Source organism: Uloborus diversus, chromosome 7 (assembly GCF_026930045.1).
Source record: "Uloborus diversus isolate 005 chromosome 7, Udiv.v.3.1, whole genome shotgun sequence".
Taxonomy (NCBI): Eukaryota; Metazoa; Arthropoda; class Arachnida; order Araneae; family Uloboridae; genus Uloborus; species Uloborus diversus.
In genome coordinates this window covers 111,548,785-111,573,020 of record NC_072737.1, presented here as the reverse complement: position 1 = coordinate 111,573,020, position 24,236 = coordinate 111,548,785, and the positions used below count along the sequence as shown (strand labels likewise).

General features: G+C 32.3%; 1 protein-coding gene across 1 annotated transcript in view; it reads left to right on the top strand.

Moving 5' to 3' along the window:
- Window positions 1-18,961, top strand: part of LOC129225976 (telomere length regulation protein TEL2 homolog) — a 58,619-nt gene extending 39,658 nt beyond the window's left edge. The window contains exons 15-20 of the mRNA XM_054860546.1: window positions 2,532-2,623; window positions 4,346-4,445; window positions 6,558-6,619; window positions 13,932-14,047; window positions 16,150-16,232; window positions 18,880-18,961. Of these exons, the coding sequence (XP_054716521.1) occupies window positions 2,532-2,623; window positions 4,346-4,445; window positions 6,558-6,619; window positions 13,932-14,047; window positions 16,150-16,232; window positions 18,880-18,915 (489 nt within the window). The 3' untranslated portion in view covers window positions 18,916-18,961. The remainder of the gene's footprint in view (window positions 1-2,531; window positions 2,624-4,345; window positions 4,446-6,557; window positions 6,620-13,931; window positions 14,048-16,149; window positions 16,233-18,879) is intronic.
- Window positions 18,962-24,236: the final 5,275 nt, after the last annotated feature.

Below are 24,236 nucleotides of genomic sequence, written 5' to 3'. Positions count from 1 at the left end.
CTGCTGTAAAACTTATTGACAACTTTCAGTAAATAATAAAAATATATTAGGAGGTGGATTGTGTTTTTGTTGCCTTGCTAATAAAAGTGCGTAGGATCAATAAGAAATTAGGTTGAAATTTGTCTAAAAGCAAATAAAAGGAAATGTATGTTGAAGTTTGAGTGATACTTTTTTCGTGAAGACAATAGTTCCTTTTCTTGATGCAAGGAATGTCTTCCAAGCTGTGTAAATTTTAAATGTAGAAACTTTTTCTGGATAATCTGAGTTTTTAGTAATCGGAGGTGAGGTCAACCCCAATTTCCCCAGCAACAATTGATGAAATCAAAAATGTTTTTTCTTCATCCTTCATCGTAAATAGCTGTTAATAAGCTGTGAGTTTCAACAATCAATTTACTTACTGAGTCCTAATAATTGTATTCATTTTCTTAAAAGTATCTCACATTCACAAAGATATAAACATTTCTTTTTAAAATATTAAATTTTGTAACATGTTTTTGGCTCAAAACACAGAGAGTTTTCAGGTCTGGCCTACCAAACTTTCAGAAAACTTGACAGCATACAAGACAAATATAACAATAAAATTTGAAATTTAAATCTTAAAATTTTTAAAATTAAATATGAATTATTGAACCAATTTTTCACTGCACATGCATGTGAAAAATAGCAATATATAACCTTCATAAATCAAAAACAAGGTAGATCCCCTAACTCATGATAAAATTCTAGTTCAGTATCTTGAAAATTTAGGAAGATATCAGCAATCTAAGGAGCCAAATTTCAATAATTCTTGGATAGGTGACGAATCATACGGGGTCATTCACAAATTTGTCACACTTGCCTGAAATTGTTTGGTGTGATTCAGCAAAGGTGCGAAGTCATCTGTGGTAATGCCTAAAAATTTCATGAAATTTGAGGGCTTCCCAACTATATGATCTACTTCATTAGTTGAAGGATTGAGTTTACCTGATGTGTTTTATTTTGTTGAATCAGGAGGATCAAACAAATCTGGGAGCTTCAGGAGAATTATCACAATAAAGCACTAAAAATTATTGGAGGATTTCCAGTTGTTAAAGATCTTTCTGAAATGAATTAATATATTTTAAAAGAGTTCCAGGCCCATTCCACCGTCACGTGCGGGACAAAAATACACTTAAATTTCATTAACATTTTGTCATATCTCTTAATATTTTAATGAAACAGGGGTAAGCATTTTTTTTAATCTTTACATTTGATACAAAGATATTCCTGGCACAATTATATTATTGTTAAACAATTTTGTTGTTTAAAATAAAATTTATTTACATGTGTCACGTGCGGGACATCCAAAGTCAACCTCTGGTAACTTGCTTATGAATAAGTTAATTTATTAATACAGCAATGACGAAACAAATTGTACATTTTGAAAGCTATGGTTCCAACATAAAGGAAACACATCTCACTAGTTTAGAAATAATTATTTAAATTTAAACCATTGAAAAAAAATATGTAGGTATATGCCCATTCCATTGAAAATGGTTATTTTGACCCGCACGTAACGGTTCCTATATTTCATAAAAAAATAATTTTTGCAGAAAGTTTTTGCTTAAGAAGTCACTCATGCACTTGTGATTCATAAGCAACAAAATTTTGTTCATCATCCTTTTAAATTATTACTTTTTATGAAATTATGAAGCGTAACATGTAGGACAAAATAACAGTTTTCCGTGGAATGGCCCTCCATGAGAAAATAACACACATTGAAGATGGATTGCAATTCTTCTTGGAGGTTGTCAAAAATCATTGTCTCCTAGTATATGCTGATTACCTACAGAAAAAAGAGTTTGGAACTTATTAGCACAAGTGCATCATCGGCTATTTAAATATTATTGTTGTATTATACTTTTCAACTTACAAAATGCTAGTGATTTCGAAGAAATAAAATTGTATTATTGGCCTAGCATGTATGAATTTTGTTTCCTTTTGCATTTATTGCATAAAATAAAAAAGTACCGAAGTTTTGAGTATGTTGAGCTGTCTTTAATAGTTTAAACTATGAGTTAAGACTTCACGATAATTATTTTTTGCATAATTAGAACCAAATAGGAGGGTAGGACCAGTAAAAATCAAAATATTTTTTCAAGAAGGGTGCTTTTAAAAAATGTTAAAATTTTTTGAATGTTAAAAATCTAAATCTCAATGCTGATGCTTTGAGTAGAGAAGAAAAAAAAATGTCTGTTTTTATCAATTTAATAAACAGTGGAGTTCCGAAAACTCAGCCGAATGTGGACTGAAAGTTGCAGGCAGAGTTTTGAAAATGCCAGGTTATTGGGAATATGCTTTAACAGGTGTTTTGCCTCGAGGTTTTTATTCTGACAGAATATGGCTGAGTTTTGCAGGATTCTACAGTATTAGTTTCTTTGGGATATAATAATTTTTTTACCATGACTTTAACTATAACTTTCTGCTTAAATTAAAAATTTATCAAATAATTTAGCAATGGAAATAGACATTACATTTCTCTATAAAACTGAGAATATCATTGTTTTTCACAGAAAAAAAAAGCTCCTGTTCCTGAAGCTCAGGAAAATAAGTTTTCTTCTGTTGCTGGACATTTCTTTTTCCCATTAATGGAAAAGTATGATAAGTAAGTTAAATATACATTTCTTTCTTTATCAGAAAAAGTACATAAATTATATCGCATTCATGCATTTGAAATAATTGTAATGGCTCTTTCACAGGAAAAACTAAGTGTGTAAAAAAAGTGTTTTAGTAAAAGGCAATGTATTGACCTATTTTTGAGTCCCTAAACAGGTTCTTCAAAAAATTTGTGAATGCGAAAATAGTCTTCACAAAATTTAGAATTGTAAAGTTGTAATTTTCACAAAAATCTTCGAAAATTAACACTTGAGAAAGACCAACATTTCAAAGAAAAACCTTTTACAAAACTCTTGACATTCAATTGTGTGGGGAAAAAATCCATCAGTTTTTTAAAATTTATTATTTTTTTACTATTAGCCTTTATACGTAACCATTCTTCTATGTTTCTGAATTTGTATTTAGCTCAAAACATGTGAGTGTTTCTGCATTTTAAAATAAAATGTTTCATTTTCTCTACCATTTTTGTGCACACTTAAATGTTTCTAAGAAAGTGGGTGGCTCTTCATTGAATTTCCAAAAGATGAGTTGCAAGACCACATTTGTAGTCACTTTGATCGATAAATTACTATTTTATAAAGCAGGAAACAATCTAATAGCTTTGCCAGACACTTGTCTTTTACTGTCACTGCCAACTGCATTAAATTATACTTATAGGTTTTGCGCCTCAATTATTTGCATACTTTTTTATGTCATTTTCTTAGCTCTTCACTGTTTATAAGATAATGTTATTTTGAATCTTTATGCTATGTTTCTCTACCTGCGAGTGGAAATTATTATTTTCCATTCTGCCGTAACACAGTTCATTACAAATGTTTTATACAATTCTGTAATTTTTTTAAAAGAAATTTACTTGCATTTAGGACAGGGCCGTAACTAGAAAATAATTTCGAGGAGGGTTTTAAAACTTTCATGCAGAGCTTTGCGCTATTTGGGCTAATGTTCAAGTCTTGGGGTTATCTATTATGAAAGCGTTTTATGCAATTAATGTACATATAAATGACATTTGAGTTTTAGAACAATATTTTTTGGATATTTTTAAACATAAACGAACATTTAAATGTCAAACCAAACTTTTTTTGAGGAGGGGGTTGAACGCTAAGACCCCCCTCCTCTTGTATACGGCCTTGATTTAGGATAATTTTAGATTTCATGTTTTCAAATACCATTTTTTTAAGAAATAAATTGATTGCCCTTAGAATTTTTAAAAAATCAACAATTCAGTTAACTAAATTACTTCAAAAACATAAAGTTTTCTCACAATTGTTCTGTTCTCACTAAGCATTTCTTTTGACTTATTTATCTGTATTAATTTTAAAAAAAATGAATTCATACACTTTTTTTTTTTTTTACCAAAAATTACTAGCTGTTTGATTTTCTGAAAAATCAAGAATAGTTGTTTTGAATTCAGATATTAAGCGATGGAAATATAGCAGCAAAGCTAATCTCTTAAAAACGTATCTCATAGAATCAAACAGGAGATGTAATTTCAAGTGTTGATTGTATGAGATAGGGGCTTGACTTTTTGAAGGTGTATCACTTAGTTTTTAAATGTCTTCTCAATCATTTTTAAATGTTCTAGAGAATTAAATATTTTTTTTATTAATAAAAATAAGCAATAATAATATTTTTTCGCATTGACTATCTCATTATTCATGTCTTTTATTTTTAAAATTGTATTTACATTCATCTTAAAATCCTATTTTACTAGGGAAAACCAGATGCTTAAACTGTTTGGCGAAGATACTTATGTTTTAGGAAGATTAACTTATACATTAGGAATCATAATGCACAGTGCTGCTAACCTTCCAGTAAGTATTTTCTAAAAAGATTTTTCTTGTGCTCAGACATCAAATATTTTTTCTGCTTCTTCTCTGGTTATGGTTGAAAGATAATGATATGATCTGCTTTTCTTTGGGGTACAGGGATAACTCAATCACGGTGAAACTGTCTTCTGCATTGTTTCACTGTGACTGCTTCTTGCATTTTGAAGCTTAAAATTTTCTGCATTGAAAAAGGGATTTCTTGTATCCCATGAATCATGTCTATGCAGTAATTTTGCTAATTGTGAGTTATTACATTGTTTTTTCATATGTAATTCTTCTACAGAAGCTAACCTTTATTATTTACATGTGTGCTAAATGAGGCAGCCAGTCACATTGTAAGTAGTGTCAAAGCATTCTTCTTTGAAAATTTCAGGAAAAACGTCATTACTAACATAATCTTCAGTTGTCCATGTCAGTCTGCAACCGACTCATTGTTGTTGGAATACCTGATATCCTAAGAATATCAGGCTCTTCTTGTTTGATGGAACTGAAGGAGATATTTTGTTCATTCACACAGGCAGCTTCTTTTCTGCTATTGCTGATGTGTAATTAATTCATTATGAGATTTTAGCTCTTGAAGTAAAATGACTTACATCTTGCTTAGTTCTGTAATGTTATTTAGCAACTAAAATCTAATGAGACCTAAATTGAAAGCATCCAGATGTTTGATAGTGATTCAAATGTGCCATCAAATTATCAAATTTACCTACACAACTTTTCAAAATCTGTGAATACATAATGTTTTGTTTAATTTGAATATTTTTTCATTGGGGTTTTAAATTATGCTTTATGATTTAAAAAATACTCATTTGAATCCTTGTTTTTGTATTTTGTAAAACTCGTGTTGCTTATTGTTAAGTAGGCCATTTTTTTTCTTCTAGTTTTGTTGGTTTGTTTTTTCTATTACAAAGCTTCTAGCTATGCATTGAAAAAAAATTTAAATGTTTTTGACCGGTAATAAAGACATCAGTATTTTTATAATGCAGTCGACTCCCGCTACAACGCGATCCGACTTACGCGAAATGGCTATAACGCGAATTTTTCACGAGTAACGAATTTTAGAGCTAACGCAAATTTTTCGCCCATGACATGAATTTTTTTAGAAGGAAGTATCAGTCTCGTTATTGGCTACTAAATTTTGATTTCGTGAATGTTATTAAGTCCCTTTGAGCGTCACTGACAGCCAACGTTGCCACGCCAAACTAGTCTAGTGCATCAAATAACCATAATGGCACCTTAGTGTCACCTTCATCTAAAGTTTGAAAATGTGAAGTAAAAGAAAAATTCTGATAAAAAAATTTAAAAAGGCTAACATTCTAGATATGCTTGAACAATTACAAAACGTTGAAGGTAGCGCGACAATAAGTATGAGTGAATCTTCCATATGTACAATTAAAAGTCAAAACAAAAAGATGTCCATAAAAGTTTAGAACTTAGTTTCAATATTGAAGCTTGCAGAGTAGTCTAGCAAAGTAAAAATTATGAAAATGGAAGCTACGCACGCTCTTGCATTGTGGATTAATAAGAAGATCAACTAGAGGAGATGTAGCCACAAATGGAAACGTTTTAAATAAAAGGTGAAGCATATTTAAAAATGTATTAGATAAGAATAACGATCTGATCTTGGAGCATAAATCATCACTAATATTCTCATTTTTTAACTCGTAAATATTGCTACTGTATCTACTGTACAGAACTATTTTGTGCATCATTTTAATTTTACTGCATGCAGTGCGTACCGTGTGTTTTTATTTTATATCTTTTATTCCCATTGGTCATTCATTTTGTGCATCTTAAGTATTTCATGTTGTATAACAGTTTTTTATTTTTTAAATGCAGTAAAAGTTCAGTTCTTTATAGAAGAAAGTGTAATGGTTAAGGAATGCTTTAGAGCAGTTTGAGGGGTGTTTATAAGTGCCTAAGTATTTGGTATGCTTTAAAAAATTTGTATGCATATATTTTTCCACAACGCAAAATTTCAACTTACGCGAGGTGTCTTGGAACGCATCCCTCGCGTAATACTTTTGTACATACTTTTACTGTTTCATTTGTCTAAATCCTGAAGTTAACAGACTTGATTTTTTTTTCATTTAATAGCTTGCACAACAAATGGGTTTGTCATTGTTGCAGTTTCTGCTTTCCTTGAAGTGCTCTGATATGTAAGTCTACACTGTTCATTTGTTAAATGCTTTAGTGAATAGAATGCATGAAGTATGATACATCATTTTTAAACTTAAAGCATAACTTGTGAGACATCCCTCAGGCCCTCATTAGTTCACTTTTTTAACCCTTTGAGGACCAGCCCTCGGAAAACGAAGCGCAGCTACGGGACCGAACGTTCTGAAATGGAACGCTGCCATCGGCCTGAGCATTTACAGCAGTTAAGCCTAACTGAACAAAAATATTCATATAAAATCAGCATCTCAAAATAATGGCTTGAAATTTTAATTTTGCTTAAACAATGTACTACTGATTACTAATTATTAATATAAAGACTATTACATTATTAGAAGGAAGTGAAATAAGTAGAATACTAAAACTTTAACCATGTGCACAAAATTAAATGATATGTGCACAAAAACAAAGTAAGAGTTTGACATCGTGAGTGTGGAATCAAAGAAAAAGAAATGTAGCAAAAAAATATGTTCCTTATGTAGTTTTGATTAAAACAACTTAGGTCAACGAATTTAATAGGGCTCGACCGATGGCATTTTTTGGCCGATGGGCCGATGCCGATTGTTGGTCGATTGTTCAAAAATGGCCGATGGCCGATTTTTTTTCCTCCAAATGGCCGATTGCCGATGGCCGATGGCCGATGCCGTTGGCCGATGGCAAAAAAAAAAAAAAAAAAAAAAATCAAACAGAAATAAATTGATAAGATTGTCAGGGATTTAAAGGATGATTGATTCATTTCACTTTACTTACTTTCTACGAATAAGAAATTGTAATCACAAAAAAAAATCAGATTTCGACCTAAATTTCTATTTTACGATTACCCAATTTAAACTTCACAAGTTTTACCGGCACATCTGTATATGCATATGTACCTAAGAACATATAGATGACCGAAATATCCATTTTGAACGCCTCCTCAGTTAATTATCGCAAATTCTCTTGTGATGTCTTCATGCGCGTAAACTTGCATCACTCAAAAACGTTATGAAATAGTAAGTTGAAAACTCATACGTACGTAGTATGATTTAAAAGTTCGAGGACAAGTTGTATAAAACCTTATCCTAATAGTTCACATTACTGAAGCACATCTATCTACAAAATAGTCACCTAGAACGATTATGCACCAGGCCAACGTTCGTATAGCCTTAGAAGCACTCCTGGAAGACATTTTTTGCAACCTCCTGTAAGCACCTCCTGTCTTGTACTGCTGCTTTAACTTCATCGTGAGGAAGAAGGAAACTTTCATGTTGAGGAAGCAAGGTTCGATTTGTCAATACTCTGATATGACAAGGAAATAACATAACGTTTCGTCGGACTTAGCTCCGTGTGACTTTTACCTGTTCCCAGCAAAAAAAAAAAAAAAAACATTTGCATGGACACCGTTTTCTTCCTTCAGAAGAAGATAAAGCTGCATCATAGAAGGTAGCGAAAAATGGCTTCCAGGAGTGTTTCCAAACGTTATATGAACACTGGCAGAAGTACATAGTCCCTCAAAGTGACCTTTTGAAGGTGGATGTGCTTCGGTAATGCGAACTATTCTGGGTAAAGTTTTATACAGCTTGTCCCCGAACTTTTGGGTCGTACTGCGTTCAATTTGTATAGGGTGTAGTTATGCTTCTTCTTTTTTGACTGCTGTATGATAAAAGAGAAAGAACAACAGCCAAAAAAAAAAAGAAAGAAAGAAAAGGAAGAAAAACAAAGAGACTTTAATAACCAATTGATATATTTTTTTAATTGAACATATAACTAAGATTTCAGTAATGTTGTAATAATGCTTGGATTTAGGTACACTAAACATAGTTAAAAAACATTAAACTATGTTGTTTAATCATTCAAAAAAAAAAAAAAACATTAAGAATAAAACTATGAAACCGTCCACAAATTATGGAATTAAAGTTTAAAGATTGCACGTAGACATTTTTAGTCATCAAATTAAACAAAAAAGGTAACAGATAAATTGCAATATTAAATCATAATAGGAATATTTTTATACTTATTTAAAATTTATGAATAGAAAAGTTTCCATTTTTCCTAAAAGCTATAACAGTGACATAAATTTTGCTGAAAAAAGAAATAGTTATTAAAAGAGTGAAGTTCTTAAAACGCAGCTACAACAAACAAACTCAATATTTACATCAAGTTAATAACTGAACACATATACTACTTGATCTGATGTTTGCACACATAATATTGAACCATTTGATTGTTTGATCTTTTATGAAGCTTTACAAACAAGTTCAAATTATTATTTTTTTTTAAATTTAACAATAATTTTCTGAAATTTAAAAAATTGCATAATAGAAAATCCTTGAAACTTTTCTATAAAAACGAAAAAACCTTATTCATTGATTTTATATAAATACATCAAAATCGTATAACTTACAACAGAAAAAAAAATCGATCGCTATTAATAATGCAAAAAAGATGGCACATTACGAAATATAGATGAAACAAATATGAGAAATACGCAAAATTACATTTCTTGACCAAAAAAAATAATCGCTTTTTTTTTAGTACAGATCCGCGACCACCAACGCCTCGGAAGAATTTCTGAATCTACTTCAGCACTTCCGAAAAAAAAATTCAAAAATCTCTTTGATTTCCGAATTATGTCACCATTCAAAACGTCTTTAATCAATTTCTTACGTTAATGCTCTAAATTCTTTCTAAACAATAGATAAAGTTTGAAAGAAAAAATCTCTAAATTTATGAATGGTGTTAGTTTTAAACAATTCAGAAGTATAACTAGAGTTTAATTTTAGAAATTGAGGGAGTGGGAGGAAAGGCATGCAAGTGTTCTCGGAAGTTCAAGAAATAATCGTAAAAAATAGAGTTCAAAATCATTACAAACATTGAGCAGAAAAAAAACCTTTCAAAACTTGCACCCAAGTTTGTTTTGACGTGCAGTGGCGGATTTAAAATATAGTAAATGTTACAATTGCGCGAGAGGCCGTAGGAGTTACAAAAATGCTTATGATAAATGTTTTACAACTTCTGTGATAGAGAAATAGGGCCCCAAACTTGTAACTCCGCCGAAGCGATACAGAAAAGACTGCATTACTGGGATTCATATTACAAATATCGAAAAATTAAAAATTACCGTCGGCTCAACGGGAATGTAACAAAATGACACAAAACCGGTTGCGCCGTCTCATATTTGTTTGCATAGTCTCCAATTCGGCAATATATCACCAAATGATCGTCAATATGAGACGCTATATTAGTTTTGCATTAAAATAAGTAATTAATAGCCAAAAAAATGAGTAAACAGGCTTTTCAGAACACCCGATTGAAAACAAAAAGGGAAGTGCACAACTAGAACGTACGCACACCCCACATGCAAAACTTGATCCTTCTACAGCTTACCATTTTTGAGTTATTACTTATGAGAGATACATACGTACATCCAGCTGCTAGAAACAACGCAATAATTAACTTGTTTGGTACCTGAATGCAGTATTAAAAACTCATTCAGGGTTGACTAAAATAGAAATTCATACTGAAACTTAAGTTTTAACAATTTTATATGAAAACAATAACTCCCTTTACTTTGTATTAAAAAATAAAACAGCAAAGCTCCTTTATTTTCAAAAACATCGGCCAATTCCATCGGCTTTTCGATGTTTTTTAAGGCCGATGGGCCGATGTTTCCTGCAAGTTAGCATCGGCCGCCGATGCCGATGCCGATGGCTAAATTGTTGAACCATCGGCGCCGATGCATCGGCCAGGCCGATGCATCGGTCGAGTCCTAGAATTTAAACTAGTTATATTTCCCACGCGACAAGTCTCAAAACTGCTTCATAATTCACTCGAAAACATTCCCTTTCACTCACTTCGCTAACCATTTTTATTGCAGTTTTCCATTCTCCAAATGAAAAAGAATAAATCAGAAGAACAATATCAGAAAGGATTCAAAAATAATCATAAAGTTCAGGCCTCTTGAAATCATTCCCGTACTCTCATTGAACGGGGAATCCCAAAAGTCTGGAACACATGCGCAAAAATATTTTAACCTTCCTTCCCTCCCCCATAATTTATTCAGCTTGATGTATATCTCTTTCAATTACTCGTAAAAAAAAGAGAAGCAAAGATAAAAACAAGAGCAATTGAGGCCTCATAAATCATATGCGCAGAGCAGTGATTCACTGTTGTTTACATAAAAAAAAATATATCCCATTGAGAGGCCCAAATAAGAAACTAAAGCGTGTACATGAAGGTCAAATACCATGTGACTCGAATATGATCAAAGTTATAGCCATTTAGCGCCATCTATTATCGTTTAAATATTCAATTCAATTGTTCCATTTCGAGAAAGCATATACGTGACGCTGGGACGTCAGCGTCGATCAGAGCGCGTAGCGGAGAAGTGACGCTGGGCTGATAGGAGAGGAATCGTTGCGTAGCGTCCGCATGACGCTGGGTGCGAACGGGTTAAGATCTATTTATTCTAAATAGATTTCCCAATGTAGAATACCGCTCATTAATTTCAGTGCCCTTTAAAAAGAAAATCTATCAAAAATGTACAAAATACAGTGAAACCTCAATAAGTAGTCGACCGGTTAAGTGGTCACTCCGTTTAAGTGGTCATTTTTCTTTGGTCCCGAAAAGGTCTCATTCACAATAATGTAAAATGATCCTCCTTTACTGGTCACCAAATTTAATTTTACCCGGTTAACTAGTCACTCAAAAATTGTTTTCTAAAATTCCTTTTCCTTATCGGATCTTAGAAAATAATGTCGGACTTAGTTGAAAGGCTGTTTGATAGTAATTTTTCCTTGAAATCTGGATCCTCTGTTCTGGTCGCTCAAAGCATACTTCTTGCTGTGACTCTGCCGAGTGCAAAGAGTATGAATCAAACTCCTTTTAGCAAGACGTACGAAATCTAATACCTGGAGAAAGTTAGTCAGTATTTAACATCCGTTCAAGGAACTACAAACACAGAATTCAAAGCCTGATGTTGTTAGAAGAGATCATTCTTTTCTGTAAGCAACAACTTCATGAGTCAACATTGAAGGATTGTATTAATGTACCGTAACTACATTAAAATAAGTTGTTATTTAGTAATGTATAAACAAGAGAAAATAAAACAAAGTAACTATCATTAGTATTTTCCCCCCTTTTTAATGTTTTCACTAATTTATAGACATTGATTACATAAGCTATTGTTTTTCTCACAGAATTCTACTGCTATTCATGAATATTTGTAAAGCTTTTTTTTCTTCCCTAATTTCCCACTCCACATAAGTAGTCACTCTGCATAAGTGGTCAAAAATTTTTGGTCCCTTGAGTGACGACTTAACGAGGTTTTACTGTATTGTGCTTCAATTAAGTGTTGATATATTTGTTGTTGGTATAACTGCTTTTGTACAACTAGAGTGATTATCAATATAATTAAAAATATAAATGATACAAAAATGTTAAAAAATGTGTAGTCCCCCATCCCTTCGCTTAAAAATATCTTAATAATTTATTTTAAACTGCATGTCGTATTAAAAATAAGACACCACATTGTTAACCCCAATTAGAGTCATATTAAATACAGTAAAACACGTTTAATACAAAAATGCTTAAGATGAAAAAACGGTTAACGCGAAGTGATATAGCAGTCCGTACATTTTTCTGTGCAATTTAATGCAAATCTTTTAACACGAAATTCTTTTAACATGAAAAATTATTTTGGTTCCTTAAACTTCGTGTTAAGCGTTTTCCACTGTAATACAATCATCATTCTAGATTTTCCCCTGAGCTTTTAACCATGTTTTATTTATCTGATATTGGGGAATACCTTAAAATATGTCAGAATTTATTTGTTTACTAATTCCCCTTTGGACTGATAGGCCAGTGGTTAGGGAGTAAAAAAAGTCGAATATAAAAGTAATGCGTGGAAAGCTGGAAATGATTTTAATCTATGCCGTATGGGTCTGGAATGACCATACTGAGTTTTTCCCTTCTACTAAGTGAGCTTTAGCCATTACAACCAAATTAGTGACAAAAAATACCTGTTTTTTCATTTATATTACAAAATCTCAAAAATAACACTTCGAATGACCATACATATAAGCAGATTACTTGTAAAGATTAAAATTTTGAACAAAATGAGTTTCTACAACATACATCTTTGTTAAATACTAAATGCACAAATTAACTTCAAAGTTTGGCTAAAATCACTAATCAAGCGCTTCAAACCAGAACGTACCTTTCCACTCCCATCAGCCCTTCCCGAGACCCCCTGGAGTAGAACGTCGTAACACCAAAACAGATGGCAGTGCTTTCCTACTTACAGTAGCAGCTACACAGGTATGTAATCATCAAGTTGACGTACTACATGTTGTAGAAAAAAATTTATTTTATTACTTTAAAACTCACTTAGTATGGTCATTCCAGACCCATACTGCATAGATTAAAGCAATTTCCAACTTTCCACCAATTACTTCTGTATTCAACTCCTCAACCACTGGGCTATGAGAATAACTGCTCTTTTTTTTAAAAAAAAGTAATCCTCCCTTTTATTGGTCTTGAATTAACTCTTATTTTCTGCTTTTATTGGAAATTTAAAAGTCCCCAGCATCCTGTCAAGGAACTAAACCGAAATCTTGCTAACTTTTATCAATCATCTATTTTTAGGAACAACATTTGCTTTATTCTGTTAGTAAAATTTTATTGTTGCTTTCAGCGGTAATTTTTTTTTCCTAAGCCCAATTTTTAATACCTGAGCTTTGGTTATTAAAGGGCTTGTTGCAAAAACGAGGTAGCTCCAAATTTCTATTTTCATTTAAAACACCAAATCATTCTTTCTTCTTTTTTTTTAAATAATTTTAATGACTTTTCTTGTATAACTGTACTGAGAAGCATTAAATAGCAGTTATTGACATAAAAAAGGAAAAGGAGATTGGTGTTTCCTACTCTAATGCATATCTTTGAAAACATTGAAATTAACAAAAGCCCTTCAATTGTCTTTTTAATTGTTAGTTTCTCATCTGGTCTTCCTGGAATATGTCTATTTTGTCCAAAGACACATGACGTCCTCAATGTGTCTAAAGTTAAATCATCAAGCTATATTTCACAGCACTTTTTCTCACATTGACTTAGCACTATCAGATATTTAATTATTATTTTTATTTTTTGAATTTGAACTGATAGTGAGAAAAATAAAACTATTTTTTTTATTAACCATTATATTAAAATGTTAACTATGAATTAGCAATACTAATTTTCCCCCCGTAAAGTTATTCATGCAATATGCAGTGTGACAAGATTCGAATCTTTTTCACTAACCAGTTCTTTTTCTTTCAATAGATTTGTGCGTCAAGCTTGCATATTTGCTATGGCAACTATTTATACCAGTGTACCTGGATATCTTTTGTGCTCAGAGATGCTATTCCAGGTTATGGAAAGTGTCAAATGGTTAAAAAGTAAGATTTCCTCCCTTTCTATACCATTGTGCGGCGTACGGATCACCATAACGTGGATGATGATTGTCTGGGTCGGGATTTGAACCACCGACTTTAGTGATGATAACCCAGTGCTTTAACCACTGAATCAAAAGGACCTCAAGGTTCGGGGGCAAAGTTAGGTTATGTGCTCTCTGACATACGCCACATTTGGTGATCCGTATGCCACAATTGAAATAGTGTATTGGTTTTTTATATATATTACTACCAAATTATTGCTTTATGCAATATACTGACAACCTGGCTATCACATCCGGAGACAACTGCAGCCTCAACCTTGCTATTTATGCCTCAGTCTGAAATAGTCAGTAACCGAGCTGTCACCTCATTGAAGCTAAGAATGCCAACCAACTGGTAGATAAAATAAATTTATCTACCAACGAGAATCTGCAGCCATGGTGCGGTTTAATTCATTAATTGAAGGCAAAGCGTGGGTATTAAGCAGTAAGTTACCGCCAACCAAGTTGTCAGTAACTTGCTGCTTAAATTATTGTTTCTACCATCACTTTAAATCAAGCATCTCCAAACTTTTTTGCACATGGGTCACTATGATACCTCTACTAAAGAGCTTGAAAAAGCTTATACTTAGCTAGTTCACTACAATGCTCAATTTCACTATGCGAATCACCTCTATGTATCTCCTTAGTATTGTAATTGTTTAGGATAAATCTCATCTCATTTACTACAGTTAACTTGTACAATTTTATTATATGTATCTTATGTTTCCTGAATGACTCTTAGATTTATTTACATTGTCTATTTTTCTATTCAATCAACTGTTGGGTTATACAATCTGCATTAGCAGTCCAGTATTGGATCAGGGGTTTACAAACTACTTAAATAGTTTGTACATCCTTAATTTAGGTGCTATAAAATTATGCCCCTCAAAATCATCTAATATGGTGAAATGCCCATTTATTTTTCATATAGTCTTCTCTTTTGTGTAAAAAACCTCTGAAGCATTGAGAGAAGTTCTGCTCTTGACCTTCCAGAAAGTTACTAACTGCTTTCTACTTTAATTACATAAGGTATTACTCATGAAATAATATGAGTTCAAGTAGAAAATATTTTATAGAATGGAAATGTCTAATATTTTCTGTTTGCCAATAGCTTATTCACAGCCCAGAAGGAAGACATCCATGCTTAATGCTAAATATTGCACTTTCTTCTTGTTTTTTTTTTTTAAACAATTATATTGGCTGTATGAAACTTTTTAACTTTGAAGAACGCCATTAAGTTCATAGTATATATTTTTTTCTTTTAATTGATTTTGTTCATTAAGCTTTTGTTGTTTAAAATTACTGCTTAAAATTTTGATTTTTTTTTTGTTGTTCAAATGATCATAAAGTTTCAAGCAGCATGTGTTTTAACCTTAATACAGCATTGTTGTATCAGCTATTATTGTTTGTTTTTGAATAGAAATAAACTAGAAATAATTTCAGAATGTCTTTTCTGCTTACCAATGTACATCACATATAACACATCTTGAGTTCTGCATGGAAGTAGACACAAATGTGTTACCAGGCCCAGCTCCAGGGGTAGGCGGCCGCCTAGGGCGGCGAATTTTAGGGGCGGCAAATGTCAAAATTGAAACATATTTGTAAAGTGTTAACATCTGTTTCAGCACCATAAGATATACTGCTTCAATGCTAAAAAAAAAAAAAAAAATTTGGAGCGTGTACTAGTACTTAATATGCAAAACATAGTTTGGAATTCAACTAGAAATTCAATTTAATTTAAGAGGCGGAAAATTGCGTGATTTAAGTTTTTTGAAAATATTAATATCTGTTTCAATGCATTACTTTAATGTTAAAAAAATAACTTAAATTGTGTACTAGTGCTTGGATATGCAAAACCCTGTTTGAAATTTAACAAGAAACTTACTTTAATTTTAAGCACGTTGCTATCATTTTTATGTCATTAATATATTATTATTTTATATTATTATTATTACTATTATTCAATGGGGGGGGGGGGGGGGCACTTGTCAATATCGCCTAGGGCCGGCCCTAGGCGATATTGACAAGTGCCAGGCAATATCTCATCTTGCCTTTTCCTTTCAGATATTGTTGACAATGATATTGATGTTAACTGCCAAATGAAAGCTTCACATGCTCTTGGAATGATTCTGGCAATTGTAACAGAGGTATCTATTAAATAATTAAAAGTTAAAAACTTTCATATTTCTCTGAAATATCGTTTAACATAAAATTATCATGGAATCATAAAATATTTGTCACTTGTGAGCTGAATATTGTAACTAACTACTTATGACTTAATTTTTTATTAGTGGTATGAAATTCACTCTTTCATTATATTCTATAGGTATACATAATGTTATCGTTTTGGAAACTAAGTGTGTGCATCTTGCAATAAATGCAAGTTATTTCATTCTTAATGTTTAATTTATAAAAGTAAATGCTGTATTTGGTGTTTTTATTAATTGTTTGCAAACATTTGCTATTTTAGTATTTTGTAATTCCTTTTCAAGTACATTCAATTGACAGTAAGTGCTTCTTCTTGTAAGTAGATGAGACCCTTTGTACAAATTTCTGAAAATAAGGAAAGCCTTTGTTTAAAGTCTCTTAAGACCATTTCTTGATCACATATCAATGGAGTGAAATTATCAAGAATGATTTGTTTTGGCAATTTATTTCTAAAGATTGTTCTACTGGGAAATATGAAAAGCAAAATCTAGTATTCTGTTCCTCTATATCACTTTCTCAATTATTACTTTGTAAAAGAAGTGCACACTACTTCCTAACAGGCACTAAATTACCTGCTATGAGTAGAACCTGGGTTTTATGCACTAAAGAATTATTAAAATATGTATACAAATATGCACTGAAATTACTTAAAATAAGCTCTAAAAATTAAAAAGTGTGCATAAATAATTTTTTACTTAGGTAAAAAAAAGGTTATCTTTATCTTAGTAAAAAATGATTGGCCTTGATAGCTATGCATTTTGTTATTAAGGAAATAAATATACAGTCAATTCTCGATAACTCGAATCTAAAGGGACCAACGAAAAACTTTGACTTATCGGAAGTTTGATTTACCGCTAGTTTCGTTTTCGACATTTTAATATTAAAAACCATCGAATATTTTAATTAATATGTTCATATAACAAATAAAATTACAGAACTTAAAAGTTTTTAAGTACAATATGCACATTTTAATCAAAAATATTGAGAGAAAAAAATCAAATGCATGGTTTTAATTTCGATACTGCTGGAGCCAATTAATAGAGTGATTCTACTTCAGGAAAGGTACACATCTTCATTCGTTTCAAATTCAGATTCATGGATTCTACAGCTTAAGAAGTTTCTCTTTTTCTTTTAATATCATTGACAGAGTACTTGATTAGATATTTTTAATACATAAGAAAACTCACTCTGTCTCTCAAGAACTTATCAGCAAATGATCAAACTAAAGAATGAAGGGGATTGCATCTTAACTTATGTCAGCCTTTGAATAAAGGTACAGTCAGTTGACTTGACAACTTGACAGCTTAAAAGCAAATTCGTAGTCCAGCAACATGTCAAAATGTAAACAGTACAGTACAACAAAAGAAAACAAGCTAACTCATTTCCGCATATATAACTCCTTTATCTCACATAGGCTCAATAGGTGCTCTTCTTGCTTTGAGGTCTATTGGGCAGGAATTGTAAGTGAAGGTGAATTAATTTTTCTCTCATAGTCACTTGTTTCTTTCTTTCTTTCTTTTTTCGTTCCTAAAAATAAATTTCGAGTCATCTTTGAAAAAACTTTGAGTTAAAGGAAGTTAACTTTGAGATATTGAGAAGAATTAGCATGGAATTAAAGACAAAGGGGTCGGGGCTTGATTAAAACTTTGAGGTATAGTTATATTCGAGTTATCAGACTTCGAGTTATCGCAAATTGACTGTATATTAAAGAATTACTCTACAGAAAGTGGTTATGCACATCAAATGAAGTGAAAAATGCAGTAATGTGCTTTTTTTTTAATTTGTGTTTTTTATGCACCCATATGCACTAAAGTTAACAGAAACAAAAATGCAATTTCAGATGCACATATGTCCTAGCATGTAACCTGGGATCTAGTCTCTAGTTATAAGTTTTTCTGATTGTTTTTTAAGATAGCAAGATTGTAATGAAGTATTGCATTTGATTGTGTATAATTCAATCTTGCTGATTTTTTTTTTTTTTTTTTTTTTTGGAAGCAAGCAATGGTTTTAATTGAAAATTTTGAATATTGTAAAGGCACTTTTTCCAAGCCGTAATTTTCGGGGAAATGAAGATATTGGTGATTTTGTTATCTGAAAATTTCACAACTTTGAATTATGATTAAACACAGGCCTGGATCTGTGTATCCGCTGACCCTGCAGTGCGTGAGGAGGGGGAAGCTCATCCGTAAGGGGTCCAACAACCCAAGAAATTAAAGAAACTGCCACTAAGACATTAACATTACAAACATACACTGCTGGCCTCTGGAGAGGGCCCTACAGATTTTGGTCCAGGGGGGGGGGCAAAATTTATAGATCCGCGCCTGATTAAAAATATTTTCACAAGGCTTAAATTTTCCGACTGAGATGGGCTTGCAAAAATTAAAGTCTCGTGAAAATAAGTGCTTTTACAGTAATTCATTTTGCTTACACATATAATGTAATTATGCATTAATTTGTATACCATATGATGAGACTTCATCTTAACAGAATGTTTCAGCTTTAAAAAACTGCTTTTTATAATTCAGTTAGTTTATTCACAAAAGTTGTTAAGCAATGCAGTTATTTATTTATTCTTTTGCTTTCCAGGAGATGCCGTTGACATCATTGCTTCCAAATATGTAATTTTTAATTTTTGTAAATTGTGTAAATAAAAGAAAATATTTTATGCAACAATGATTTGTTATAAATTCACATATAAAGAGAAAGTATTTTTTTTTTCTTTTTCTGCTTTTAGTGAAACTCAACATTTTGGGAGGAGAATAATAAATCTTACTTGCAACATTCACACAATTTGTTTTTGAATGTTTGCTTTCATTTCATGATGAGCCTTTATTGTTTGTAGATAATACATTTCCTATGTTTAAAGACACTAGTATGAAAATTAACTTTTTGTATTTTAATAGATAATGAAAGTTATCTATCATGAGAGCATGCTAAATGCAAGCCTCAAATTGAGTTTCAAAATTTATATCAGTATTTCAATATTTTTCCAAATTACAAAGATATTATCAAATGGCATGAATGGAACCACCATAAACTGAAACATGATCGTAAGACTAAGAAAGGGCAAACACACAAAGAAATAGAGGACATAGCTGCGTAGTTATCTGTATAATAGAAATGAAAGATGGTCCAAAGCTTCTATACCCACTGCTGAACAAAAACGAGTGATTTTTGCTTTTTTTCCCCTCCCTAAAGTTTAATTTTTTCTCAAGGTTTTTTCCCCCTTAGAGTTTTAGTTTTGAGGTAAGTCTTTTAGTTTTTAATATTTTGAACTTTATGCTTTACATCTGCATTTTGCTATGTAAGTCTAAGTTTTATTATATACTGCTTAGTACTTTTATGTTTTTTTCCAGACTAAGTTTCATTGAATGATTCAAGCATTTAATATTTTGTACTCATTGCTTTACATCTAAGTCCTAAGTTTTACTGGATGATTCAAGTTTTTGTATTTTGTACTTAATACTTTTCTTTTTCAGTTTATTATTAATTGTGTGAGTCTAAATTTAAACAGCTCGTGAGTAATACTTTTGCATTTTTTTAAAGTTTTTCTTCATAAATCTGCAAGTTACTGCTTCATGCTTGTTTTTTGTTATTTCTGTTCTGAGTTTTACTTAATCAGCCAAAGTTTATCTTTCTGTATTTATCGCTTTCATAATTTATAATTACATTTAGCCTATTTGTTTCCTATTGGTCATATGCAAGGTTTTCTAAAAATCTGAAATAATTTAGAAATTTTTTTCTATTTATAGCTGCTAGTATATTTGTTAACATACTTTCCTGACTTTGAATATTATATGAAAACAAGATTGAGGGGTCATCGCTTATTCAAATTGAACTGGTGGTGGATGAATTAACCAAAAGAGAATAAATAGTAATACAACAACCTTTATCATTAATTTTCTGCCATATAGAATGAAAAAAACATCAAAAATAAGATTTCTTACAGTTTCCTTGAAATATACATTAGTTAATTACCATAGCTAAATTTTTTACTGTATAACAAATTTAAATTCCACGATTGCAATTTTTATTCTAAGAGTATAAAGTTTATTCAAAAGCTACAAATCGATAAAACTAACTATAAGATTAAATATGGTGCATTACAGAGTAAAACATATAAAAGTAAATTAATTCTAATAGAAAGCATTGAGTTGAAATCTATTAAAAAGATTTGTAAAGAAACAATTGCAAGATTTCGTTTAGTTTTAATTATTGTACGAAAATATATATATGTAATTACAGCAAAGTCTCGGAAGTTTCAGGTTCTGCTTAATTTGAGGTGCTTTCTTTATATATTTTGAGTTAGCTATTTTTTAGTTGCTAAGAAATTGTTTTCATTAAAATCCGGAATTTTCGCTACTGCTAACCTTATGTAACTACGTATAGTAAATATTTAAAAAAAATGACATCGAGAAGTTGCTGTCAACAACTCCATAAGTGTCTCAAAATATTCATTGACATGGGCATAGTCAGAGGGGAGCAGGGAGGGTCAATTACCCCTCTCTAGAAGAGAAGTTCTGGCTCCCACGCTTTTCCCAAATGTCATCAAGATAATTTAAAATTGCAATTTTAGGACTTCATTTTTGAAAATTTTCCAGAGAAGAGCCACATAACCACTTTTCTGCTCTCATCTGACCAAAAATATAAGGGTTGCCCAACCGAAAAGTGGACAAGTTGAATAAAAATAATACTTTTAATGTAAATTAAAAAAAATCGTCATGGGCATTGAAGTACAGGTCCCAGCATCGCAGCGCAGGTCGATGCCTTCACTGTAGAAAGATCGGGGCTGATTCCTAAGGAAGTCCTGCACGGCTTCCTTCACTTCATCATCCGAATGGAAACGTTTCACCTGTAATTCTCTCTTAAGTGGCCCAAAGATATGTAAATCATCGGTTGACATGTTCAGTCTATACGGGGTGCTAAAAAACTTCCCAGTGGAAAATTTATATAGGGTCTGGGTTTCCTTCGATGATATTTGTGGATGATAGTGTAAACCGTTTCTTTACTCAGGCTGAGTTCATCACTGATTTCAAGGGTCTAATCTTTCAATTACATCTGATCATTTCATTAACGGAGGCAATGAAATCATTGGTGATCGCTATGTTTGCTTCGCCTGGTCTTGGCAGATCTAATGATATTTGCCGCCCTAAACCGTACTACCGCGTTTTCCGATCTGGACGCATCCATGGATAGCACAACTTTCCTTTTGTACAATTTCCTCTACTGCAGACAGGTTTAACTGCTGAACGACATTTGAGATGCATACATCATACCACTCTTTATGTACTTGTGCAGTGACACTCTAATTGAATCTTTCATTCTGATTTTATTGCAATTTGTCCACTTTTCATTTGGGCAACCCTTATAGCATAACATGTTTCTTTAGGAAGAGAGGGAGCCTATAATTTCAAGAAATTTCCGAGGTCTGTACTAGATGTGTGTGTGTGTAGGGGTGGAGAGGGGGGCACATGAAAACTCCTTTCTGGTTGCGCCTATGCTCGTTGACAACAAAATATGGATTAAGAGATGCCATAAAGAACGAGTAAACATGCCTTTTAGAACCTTTACAATTATAGTCAAAAAAGTATGTTAACAGCAGAGCACTTCACGAAGCTTTAAAACTAACCGTTTTAGTGTTATGCGAGATACATAAGCTCGCTAGCACATAGATACAAACGTTATGACAAAACTCATTGAATTGATTTGGGTGCAGTGAAAATGCATACATGGTTGCTTACAAATTTGCTTGTATAAATAAGCACACACATCATGAAAAACAAAAATTGTCAGAATTCGTTTAAAAGGTAATTTCAGTAATAATTTTTTTTTTTTTTTTTTTGAGAAGTCCTGCTGCAATGCTGGGACCTGTACTTCAACGCCCATGACGATTTTTTTTTTTTATTTACATTAAAAGTTATTATTTTTTAAAAATAGTAGTTGAATAAAAATTTTATTCAACTTGTCCATTTTTCATTCTGGGCAACCCTTATATTTTTGGTCAGATAAGAGCAGAAAAGTGGTTATGCGGCTCTTCTGTAGAAAAATTTCAAAAATGAAGTCCTAAAATTGCAATTTTAAATTATCTTGATGACATTTGGAAACAGCGTGGGAGCCAGAACTTCTCTTCTTTGTACAGGCAAGTGAAAGGTGCTCCTCCTTATGTCATCCGAATAATGTAAAGATATATTCTAGAAGAATTTTCCAGATAATCTGAATTTTTAATAATCCGAATAGGCATGAGCCCCAATTACCTCGGATTTTCGAGACTCTACTGCAAAATTGAACTCTGGAAAAAGAAGAAAAAAACATTCCTGAAATTTGTAAGTTCCATATTAGTTCGATTATCGTTTCATAACTGGCGCAGCAGTCGTCTTTTCATAGCATCAAAGCTGGGGATAAAGCAACTCTACTCATCTAGAAAAATGCCCCGGGGCAGCGATGAAGTTGCTAGCCTAAGGCGCTGATCCACGATTATCCCCTAATTGCAGAACACCCTTTACTTACTGCACGGGAATCTCCCACCTTCTTTTACTCAAGGGCCACATTGTAAAGTTTTGGAGGTGACACAGGCCAACAAACAAACAATATTTCAGTTCAGATGGTCTAGATGCCCCCCCTCCCCCAGTAGCAGACCTAGGGGAACACAGGAGTGGTTCTTGCCAGGGGTACAACACCAAAGGGGCGGCAATTAGCCAAGATTATTCCCAAAAAATTCTATGATTTTAAGTTAATAAAAATACTTTAATGATTAATACTTAATGGAAAAAATGATACTTTAATGAAAAAATTAATAATAATACAGCTAAAAGGCTAATGCTCAAAAAAAAAAAATGCATGTATGGAGCATTTCGTAGGTCAGCTTAATACATCTGCACAACAATGTTGCCCCGGTTCGGGGCGCACACAAGGGAAGGGTTCGGACCCTCCCCTCCCCCATTGCCTTTGAGTTTTTTTGATTGACTATAAACCTATTCATGTTGTCATCAAGTAATTCCAAACAAAGGTAACAGCAGCGGATCTAGAGGGGGGCCATGGCCCCTCCAAAAGCTTTGTGGATGAATAAATTTTTTTAAGAAGAAAGAAAAAGGAAAGAAAATATGAGAAAATAAGAAAATTAAACACATATGTTTTGCTTTCAAAGAAGTTTAGTTTTTAATTAGGAGATAAATTATATCCCTCTCCTTGAAACAGAACTATTATTTCCAATGTGAACATCATTTCTTGATCTCAACTTCAGGCATTTGGACGATCTGTAAACGCTACTGTCATTAGAATACACATATTGCTTGCGAGACCAAAGAGAGCCTAAATTTGCGTTTTTTATGGACTTAATTTCGAAACATTTATGACGCAGAGCCTTATTTTCCCATGCTTCTCCACAAATGCCACAAAATATAACCGAAGATTGCTTTTTTAGAACTTCCATTTGGAAACCTTTTCATTGGAGATAGCTTACTCACCCTTATCCCTTATTTTGCCTTAAAGCAACTGAAATGGTCTTTTGGGGGGCTTCAATTACAAATGATATCTAATATAGCATTCCCCTACCCCCAGCCCTCCCGCTAATAGCGTGTTGATAGTTTTAATTTTTTTTGAGGGGGGGGGGGCTCACGAAGTTAAATACATTCAAAAATAGCTTAAAATTGGATTTTTAGAGTCTCAATGACAAAATCTTTCCTGGAAGAGGAATTAGGAAGATTCCACGCACTCTGCCTTTACTATCAGCGAAGGTTGCCTTAAGTGCATTTTTAGGCTCGAAGGCTCAATAGCAGAAGAGCTGGAAGAGCACCAACCCCATCTTCTAATTTCTCAACATATAACAGCGGAATATTTCGATTTCAGATCTTCGTTTTCAAAATATATTTTGGGGTTATCAGGAGATCTCTAACCTTTTTTCTTGCGTTATCAAAAATAGCCTGAAATGCGTTTATAGGAGCCTA